Source organism: Phragmites australis, chromosome 10 (assembly GCF_958298935.1).
Source record: "Phragmites australis chromosome 10, lpPhrAust1.1, whole genome shotgun sequence".
Taxonomy (NCBI): domain Eukaryota; kingdom Viridiplantae; phylum Streptophyta; class Magnoliopsida; order Poales; family Poaceae; genus Phragmites; species Phragmites australis.
This window is the reverse complement of record NC_084930.1, coordinates 5462723-5473114: the sequence shown is the minus strand read 5'-3', so window position 1 is coordinate 5473114 and position 10392 is coordinate 5462723. Positions and strand designations below refer to the sequence as shown.

The following is a 10392-nucleotide window of genomic DNA, read 5'->3' as shown; positions in this document are numbered from 1 at the left end:
ATATGAAGCCAACAAAATCGAAGATGAGTGCCTTTTGCACCAATCGTACAACCAACGAAAAGGGGAAGTGATAAAAAATAATTAGAAAAAAATAGGCGGTACATTTTTTACATTCTTCCTTCGACAAACACTACAGGCTGAAAGACCATGTGGAACCAGCACAGTCAACGTAAAGTCAGCTTGAATTTAGCGTTTCGACTTTGAAGGAAAGGAATTGAACCGCTAAGGAACTTGGGTGAAGGATACACAATCTTGCAGATGCACATTATTCAATTTGCAAAGAGTAAAGCTGGCGGATATTGCCTGAAGCTGAAACAAGATTCGGAATCGTTAATAGTCACTCAAACATCTCATTCAAGCTCAAGTGAATAAACATTAATAATAGACAAGAATCCAACGGTGTAAAGTGGAAAGTGAAAAGAACCAATTGAAATTGTCACTCGTACTAAACTACTAATCACTGGGCTGAGTTTACAACTTCTGAAGTAGTCAATGAAGATCATACGAACCGACCTTGACACTTGTGAATTAATGTATTTAATATTTGAATGTATAATTCAGAAATGATGAAACAACAATCAAGCCTCTAACCATCTTAAGGATGTCCCCACAGTAGTCCTGCCCCAGTTTCACAAATCCAGAAGTCAACAAGTCCTGAATCCAGTATATTTTCTGGGTGGTAGATACTAGTGATAGCCGCATAATTTGTAAGCAATCAACTGCACAGGATTGGAAAAAATTCTAGCATGGAGCCACAACAGGCCTACCAACCAACCAACTTGACCCAATGTTACATGATGAACCAACTAAAGAAAAACAACAAAACCTCAAAACAACTAGATAGTGAGATGTAGGGGACACAACAAAACTGGAAGGACACAGATAAGTAAAAATGAAAAACCGTACAAACACTAATCTATCATTGCAGTTACATGGATATATGAATAACTTACCATATAACCAGTCCTTGAATTGAGCATGAAGGGCACATGCCAATTCTTTCTTCCGGTTATCATCGATCTCCAGTTCCCGAATATTCTTTTGAATATCTTCCAGAGAAGCATGCTGAAAATGTACAGTAAGGAAGTTAAATTTCAGAAAGACGCAAATATTTTTTTCTACATGATATTGCTCAGGGATATGTTACTAGAAAGTACTAGACAATAAAATGGAGAGAACTCTAATCACGCTGTTGATGATAACATTGGGGTCATTGAATCCATCGATCCAACCTTATGTGTCCCACCTCTGGCGGGATTTATATATTTATTTCGTTTTAAATCATAATGCTGCTTAAATTAGAGTAGTCAAATAAGAGTAGTGAATAAGGGGAAAAAAAATCAAACAAATAAGATAAATTTACCGACACGATCCTTGTATTAGATTAAACTTACATTCATAACTTGCATCTTTCTAGATCCTTAAGCGTATGAATATTTTATTCTATGAATATTGTTAAATATATAAACAACATATGCTTGTTTTAATCAAATCCCTAGTTACGTCAAAGATAACTGTCTTATATAATGACGCAATAGTCCCCCGCACCAGAATATATATATATATCGCAAGACATATATACCTTTTTCCTTTGGGATGCCCAATAAACTTCAGGTAATGCAAATGGATTGTATTTGGTAGGCCCTTGTGCCTCAAACCAACTAGGAATCTGCAGAGAAAATAGCTAGACTGTCACTTTTTTGTTGAAAGAAAAAAACACACAGCCATTTAAAATGTATCAAATGTTGGATTTTTATAAGCGCAACACAACCTATTATGATCCAGATATAGCTGGGGGGATTTGTGGAAAGTAAAATGCTGTCAATTTATTAACCAACTAGTGACAACTAAGTATGCTAAAATGACTTCTTAATTCTTACTACAGCTGCTACAGACACAATGAATACTACAAGAAAAATGAGTAGTAACCTTATTAATGCAGATGCATCACATGCAATTGCCACACACCAACAAATTTAAACAAGACATCCGCTCAGAATAAGCAAGACATCACATGCAATTGCCACACACCAACAAATTGAATTCATGGAGTTTTATTCAATTCTCTTGCCAGTCTGCAATGATCTAGGAAACTAACATACAGCTGGCGTACCAAAAAGTTTGTGAATAGATCTGGGTCTAGACAAGTGGCAGACTCGGACTGGACATCAGAAACCCCAGCAGGATGAGATAATGAATCATGTGGATCCACAACTCCCAATACAAAAGGTTGGTCCCACTTGTTGACATTAGGATCCACACCAGCTTGTGCCAAATGCTCCCCCAGTTGAGGATAATAAGTATTAAATGGAGCAACCTGTTACAATACAAAGTAAGTATTCAAGCTGTTGGAACTTAAAGTGCATTTGTTGCCATGTTGAAGCAGAGAACTTCTTCAAATCAAAATCAAACTTGGGTTCAATAACAAAAAGGCTCGCTTGGGACAAAAAGGCTCTGTTGATGTTGTTATTGTATACACTTAGCTTCTTCCTGAGTATCTATATCCTGCTAACTTTTCCCTTACAACTGTCCATAATGTTATTTATCCTAGTGGCATACACCGATAGTCCGATACAAATCATCTGATGAGGAAAGTTCACAGATGAAGAGCAAAACTCACTTGTAATTTATGGTTGTCCCCCACAATTAGTGGTGGGTGATTTACTCCCAAGTAAAAGATACATTCACGACAATTGGCAATACAAATTCGTTTCGAAGCTGCAATAATTTGCACTCGTTCACAATGCTCCACTTTTACCACCTGACAACACGGAACTCTTATAAAAAAATGCATTGGAATATAAAGTTATCCAAGAATCGCATACTCTTACATACTGTATACAATATCAAACAGAAATATATTATGGATTGTAAAATATATACATACCTTACCAACAGCACCAAGAACAATGGTAGTGTCAGAACATCCATAGACAGTAGCATACTTAAGTGGGCCTAAAATGTAGACAACAGAATCATGACAATTCAAAACCTACAAAAAGCATTTTGTATGTTATTAATCACTCTCAATCTCAGCTTCATAATTCCAGTCTTGAACCTACAGTCTCTGTTTCTTGAAGCTACAGCATAGAAATACGTAGGGCAGAGGGCAAACATCTTCAGTCCCTTTTCATTATATATTGTCCACTACAAAAACAAAACACATACATACCTTAATTGAATGCCCTTTCATATCACATGCTTGTTTTACAACAGAAGTTTTAGAGAAACCCTCCACAAATGTTGTATTTCGGTAGTATCCAGGATTGTTTGGCACAGAAGTGCCAGTTGGTGAGCTAATATGAATTCTTGTATTTGTGACAGCATCAGCCATTGTGACATCAGGGTCAGATGCAGTATGTTGGCTGTTTTCTTTTGCTGTGGATTTTTCTGCCGTAAATTCCAAAGTAGAAGCTATATGCTGCAAAATCCAATCATGGACCAGAGCAGCAGGTACAGGAGCAGCGGGCATGTCTGGATCAGAATTTGCAAAAAAGCTAGCTGCTTGGCTTAAAGGAGTACCCCCAGAGAACTGCAATAAAAATCCAAGGTGCTCGAAAGTCTCCATTGTCAATACCTGCAAATAAGGCAATTCTAATGACAGTTAGCGTCTGGGGAGTAAGCATATCCCATAGCAATGAATGCATGGTATTTTTCATCAGAGAAATAGTCCTATATGACAGAGATGAAGATTATTATGTTCAGCAATAGTACACAACCATGGATCATGTACACTAAGATCATTGTTCAGTGTTTCATATATTTTTAGATTAACTAGCCATATTTTTCAATCTAAAGTTATTAATAATTTGTCGAGAAATTTCATTTGACAAGGCAGTCTACATATTTATTACATTCTTTATGCTTCCTAGACCTAGTCATGTGAAGTCACATCATCCTCAGCACTCAACAGCACACATGAGTATCTTATCTGATTCATCCTTGTTCATCTTGATAACAAAATAGTGATCCTTGTCATTCCATTCTCTGTATATCATGTTATGCATAAGTTGCAATGAGTACTGGGCAGAAGTTGCTCCAGGTAGTTTATACCCTTTTTAGCTCAACTATAAGTATACATGACCAGAATTTATAACTAAGAATCATTTACAATAGCATAGGATTGCCAGAAATGTGTAAATCACGCATTATGTGTTATTTATAATCATGCTTCGCTACAGAACCAGCTGCAGTACACAGTCCCATTTTTTATACTCGAAACTACAATCAAACTCTTCTATGTTCTTGAACTTTAGGTCTAACAGTGACATCCTAGCATTACTTTCTGCATACAGCTCTGACTTTACTGAATACTGATATTAATCAACTTTTTCAAATAAACAACTATATCAGCGTAGAGAAACAAACACTGATAGAAGAATAGACAACGTGAAAAACTAACCATAGACTCATCACCCTCTCCATCAACAGAATCTGCCAAAACAGTTAGAATATTGGCCATATGCTTTTGCAAATAAGATAACTGATGAGCTTCTTCATCTGCTTGTGAAGGCATAAACCGGCGACTATTGCTGCGTACAAGCTGCAAAATAAACACATACAAAGCAATTACTAAGATTTCTTGGAGAAAAAAAAGCTTGGCAAATAAAAATTAGAAGTTATGTGTCTCTGCACTGGCAAAAGAAACAAATGTTGCAATTAGCAAGAAATGGCAAAAAAAAGTGTAGTAGCAATCGCGAAAAGTTGCACAGTAGAGCGCTCCCATGTTCACAGAGATCACATTTCATGAAAAAGAGTGCCTTCAAGAATTCGGCATTGTATAATCAGCAAATTTTTCATATTTCGATTGGAGGACACACTAATACATGACAGCATTTGGAAGGAAAATATTAACAATAGGCAACACCTTTCCGAAAGCAGATACGATTACAGAATAGATACTAGAACCTATATTACAAATAGAAAAGGAATGCGTCAATGGTCAGGCAACAGTATTTTGTGCTGCAGTATTTTTCTTAACTCAGACCTTGTAAACAACCCTCTGAATAAGTTGGTAAACAAAATCAGACCTTGTTATTTAGTGCAACAAAATGTTGTGTTAGTTTGTAAACAAGCTGCAGTACTTTCTCGACTTTTACAATGAACTTCTAATGCAAGAAGCATCACATCAATCTTTGGTGATCTATCCAATCTAAGTCTGTTGGCTGTAAAGTTGAGTGAAGAAAGAGCACATTTAGAAATGCAACAGTCCAATCAGCTACATCAACATTGGGAATCAACAACTGGGAAAAGCTTCAATATTTTACAAGGTCATTTCCACCTCTGTCATGGCAGCCAGCCGGCCGCTCGCGTGGGCCCAAGGATCACCACGACAACAACAGGAGATAAATCTTACCTTTTAATTAGGAGTAAGTTTGGTATGATAGGATTCGAGTTGATTTGTTTATAGATAAGTTTGGTAGGAGATAAGTTAGGAATCGAATTGAATTAGGACGGCTTAGAGATAAGTTTGGTAGGAGATAAGTTAGGAGTTGGAGTTTATTTAAGATTGTAATTTCCCCTCTCTATATAAAGGGGCAGCTGCACATCATTGTAACGAAGCAAAAGAAGAATTAATCTAAGTCTCCCCCAATATTATGTCTCCCCAATCTATGGTCTAATCCCTCCCCTAGCTGCCGACGCCACCCGTTTATCCTCTCGGCGGATGTTTATTCCCATCATGATCCTAGGATCATAACAACCTCCCTATAATGAGTTCTCTTACAATCAAACATTTTGATCATTTATCAAACCATTTCCTACAAAACTGCAGAGGTCATAAACTGTGACAGCCTGTAAAATGCACCAAAATTACCAAAGAAAATACAGCGCAAAAATGCATCTGCGATACATTCCAAATAAACAGAATGGTAAGAAATAGGGAAAAAAGCAAAGCCTTTTTAACATCTCGTAAGGCAGAAATCATATTGTAAATTTGCCACCTTTATCATCAACTGCTTCAAATGCACTTCATACAAAATTGAAGTTACAAAAGGCTATTAAGCCTCATTTGAAATATGGACAACTACAGTATTATCGTTTCTTATTCTTATATAGATATCAAATCCATGTCCCAGACCCATAGCCTTGAATCACTCAATTGCTCTCCAATCCAACACACAGTAATCATAACAGATGCGGGATACCACAAGCCGTTGTGCACGGGAGCTATCAAACCAACACCCGGGATGGTGCGATCGGGGCCTAACCTGGATCGGAGATAGCGCCGAGAGGTACCCGTCGAAGGCGGAGGTGGACGGCCACACGTCCGCGACGGCGGGCGAGTCCTTGTGGGCGCGCGGCACGAGGCGCTTGTAGGACTGGATGTAGAGGAAGAGGAGCAGGTCGCGGAGGTCGGCCTCCCCCGCGCCGTCCTCACCGAGCGCGGGGTCCTCGGTCGGGAGCACCGCGGCGAGCGTCCCGAGCGCCAGCGCCGCCTGTTCGGCGGGGATCTGCAGCGCCTCAGCGAGAGCGGCGGCGCCCACGCGGGGACCCCCCAGCGCGAGCCTCTCCTTCAGCTGGGATAGGGTTTGCGTCAGCGTCCCCTCTGGGAAGACCAGCTTGGGGATCGGCAGGAGCCCGTGCTCGAACGCCTCCCGCCGCGGCCGGAGCGCCGGGGCGGCGGGGAAGGGGGCGGCTGCAGCTCCTCCTGCGCCTGCCGCGGCGGTGATCGCCGCCGGTGACGCGTCCAGGAGCTCGTTGGCCATTGCAGGGGAGAGAGAGAGAAAGAGGGAAAGGTGGAAACGGTGGAAGAAATGGGGTCGTGCAAATTGTAAATTGACTCTTGCTTTCCCTATTTCGCGTAATTTTGGGTTGCAGCCTGCAGGTGGAAGAATCTCTTATCCATTTGCCACGTAAAAAATGACTCTGGACTCTTGCTACACCGCAATTTTGCAACCAATTCCAAAACATAACATTTCAAATAGTTCGATTCCTAAAATGCTTCGGCTAGCGCTTTAGTAATAAATTCTTCTCTAGCGAGCTCCCTTCTTTGTAGGACCTTTTGCAGCAGCATCCGAAGAACGTCTCCCAGTGGTTGACTATAAGATATGTAGACAACACTCAATGATCTAGCTTTTGAATATTCTTCAATTTTTTTTTTGAGGTTCCCATGTTAGAAATGCTTTATTAGCTCCTCTCCCCTACTTTCTTTGTCTCTTCTCCCAACAGGCCATCACCTTCTCCAGCTCATCTCTCCCTACTGCCCTTCTCTGTCAGGCTAACTTCCGCCCATCTGTGTTTACCTTATCTCCCCACAGTCGCACTCCGCCCCAATTGTCATCGGTCAATCCAACGTGATTCAAGCCACCAACGGTCGGATCTAACGCGCCGCTGGTCAGATCCGGCAAGGTCCGAGCCGTCAGCAGCCCACTTCCCCTACCCCGCCCTTTCACACCTCACTCGTCGTCGCAGGTGTCTTCGTCCATCGCCACTACCGCATCCTCCGATAGCATGACGTGCTCTGAGCTTTCTTGGTGGCTTGGTGCTATCTGCTTGTCAACACCAATAGGAAGAATCGTCGAAGGTGGAGAGAGAAGGGCATATGGGAGTTGGTGGACCCCACGAGCATCGATTGTCGCGCTATTGATCAGCGACTGATCAACCGCTAGCGCTTCTTTCTCTCTTTCTCTCCTCCACGAGTGAAAAAGCCGAGCTAGACTTGATGGTAGCTAGATGATGCTAGACTCTTGGAGACGCCCTAAAGCTTTGGTCAAAGATTTTGATTCCTCCTCCATTTCCATAAGTCCCTATCTGCCTAGACCTTTGTGTCTTCAACCCTCCTATTATCTCTTCAACATGCCTCAAAAGGTCGTGTTGTCGTGTAACCCACCTAAGATCTCACTACCCTCACAGCCCCCGACGTTCCATTTTGACAACCTCCTCAACGTTCCCTATGTTAGCCACAACCAGCCACTCCCTTTCGACCTTAACAGGATTAAATTTGTGTGCTAAACCGAATTTGTCATTAATAGATCCCAGGGAGTGACACCAGAGTTGGAGGAGAAAGGATGTTGAATTAGTCACCATCTATCCAACCCACCTATATTGGTCCTCGAACCTAGTCCCTCTTGTAACCTACAAAACCCACCTCCATTGAGCCTTAAACACAATCTCTCTCGCTCCTCGGCCCCATCCACCCACTTGCTCGAATTTCATGATGAGAGGAGAGAGGGGCTTGGGCTTAGAGTTTGAATTGGTGTAGACAAGTCGACGATGAGAGTAGAAGGTGGGGGATTGTGGGACCATTCTAGTGGGGTAGAAGAGTTAGAAGTCTAAGGACAATGACGAGGGAAAAATCCCTGACAATGATTTCGAGGTGTATCGGACGTTGGGTGCGTGATCTTTGTTCGGAGAGTGCCTACTGAATTTGTTTGTGTATGTGCAACTCAAAAACACCGAGGATTATCCAGGTTCAGACCCCCCCCTTAGGGTAATAGCCCTACATCCTGTATATTCTTTTCTTATGATCTTAGTTGGTTACAGATGATCTTCTAGCTACTTCTCAGAGCCCTCTCCTCTCCTCCCTTTATAGCCCAGGGGGAAAGATCCTTACAAGTGGACCCATCCAATGACCCATCCCTATCTAGACGGTCAACAATAGGCTATCATTACGAAGCACGCATGCGTCGTGCCAGCTCCAAAGCGCTGTGAGGTCTGTCCCATCCGTCAGCTCCTTCTGTACTTATCCGTCCGGGTCGCCCGACCTGCTCCGTCCCATCACCAGCTGCCCACGCGCGTCTGTCACGCCCTTAGTGACGTTCGCGAACCTATCATGTAACAATTAATGTCGTGGGAGGGAACACGGAAGCCCCGCATTCGCCCCAGTCACCTCAGCCGGTGGGGTGCGCCTAGGAAAAGAAAATTGCACGGGCATTAGCATTAAATGAGAGTGGTTTGATTTGGACAAGTACTTGCCCCGCAACTAGTAGGGACTGGTCGCGGGAAATCCAGCGGGGGTCGAGAGTGTGGTCATGCGATGTCGAGTGGTCGCGCGATGGACCCTATTTAGAGAAAAAAGAACTAGTCCCACAAAAACCAGTCGGGGCAGGGGACCCCCATATACCTTACACCGACAGTAGCCCCTAAGCTCCCCCGCGGGTATGGTGGCCTGAACTGATCCTTACACGGACGCGGCTGGGTCTGGTCGTGCCATTCGAGCCCTGGACGAACTCAAGCCATGCCTGAGGAGTGGTCGGCGATGCAACCCATTTTAGCGATGGGTTCAGAAAACCACACCCCGAGGGGAGATTAAGTGTCCATAGAAAAAGGATAGTGGGAGAGAGAAAATAGGGGAGCGTGCGCAAGGGAGAGAATGGTGGGAGAGAGAAACCTTAATGGACGCTGGACTTCGAGGGAATTTTGGTTCCCCAGATGGATCCTCGGGAGCCGAGGCGACGAAACCGAGTCGATCCTATAAATGAAAGGACAGAAGGTCCCAGAAATCTCTCCACCTTCCGAGCCCTTGCACTAGAGACCATCGCCTCCAATCCCCACTAGAGTCTTTCAAAGAACCACCACTGCATTCCCATGGCGCCGCGCACCGGAAAGGAGGCCGATTTTCCCAAATCCAAATGCACCGCCGCCCTAGGGGAGAAGTTCCTGCTCCCCGCCCTAGCCGAGAATCGGCTGCTTCCACATCGTCTGTCCTCCGAATACCGCCCTAGGGGAGAAGTTCCTGCTCCCCGCCAGGGGGAGATTGTAATCTTTACCTTGTTTTCTCTTGGCGGGTCTTATCCCCTCCTTCTCCGAGTTCTTTTGTACCATCATTTCCTTTTATGATATTTTTCATCTTCATGTAAACCTCAATTCCATTATCATGCTGAGCGTCTTCGCTCAAGGATGCGAAAACTTCATCGGGGTCAAGCCATGTCTCGATCTCTTCAGGTTTTTCTATGTGGCCCGGCTGGAGCCAGGGCCAGCCACCGGGAGCTACAATTTCTATCTCCTAGATGGTGTCGCCAGCTCCTACCTGGAGATGAATCTTAAATCGTCGTGGTTGGGCTGGAGGGAGGAGTGGTTCTACCTTATGACCGACGACTCCTTCGACAACCTTTGTGTGCCGGAAGTGCCGACGCGCCTTGCAGAGAGTTGGGCAAGCTCTCCCACGCTGACCGCCGAACTACTATCCCTTGCCGACCGGGTCAGGGCGCTTGCGAAAGCCAGTCTGTCGGGGTCGCATGTCGTCCACAACTTCATCAAGCGCCGGTTGTGCCCCTTACGGCGAAGGGTGCGCCCGGCCTACCTGTAAGTTAAAATGGGTTGCACATAAATTTTAATTTCACACAAAATTTGTCCCATAATTTTTAGACCGCGGGAAGATTTTTCTTTTGGGTTGGAGAAAAAGTTGGGATATTTTCCTTTGGCCGACTACTATTCATCGCCCATCCCTCC

General features: G+C 43.6%; 1 protein-coding gene across 1 annotated transcript; it reads right to left on the bottom strand.

Moving 5' to 3' along the window:
* Positions 1–64: 64 nt before the first annotated feature.
* LOC133883290 (uncharacterized) lies at positions 65–6889 on the bottom strand. The gene is made up of 9 exons (XM_062322570.1): positions 6210–6889; positions 4403–4543; positions 3173–3577; positions 2888–2992; positions 2621–2761; positions 2114–2317; positions 1583–1669; positions 954–1065; positions 65–309 (listed from the first exon to the last, which is right to left on the bottom strand). Exons 1-9 carry the CDS (start codon positions 6705–6707, stop codon positions 266–268), a joined length of 1737 nt encoding a protein of 578 aa, XP_062178554.1. The 5' UTR covers positions 6708–6889; the 3' UTR covers positions 65–265.
* Positions 6890–10392: the final 3503 nt, after the last annotated feature.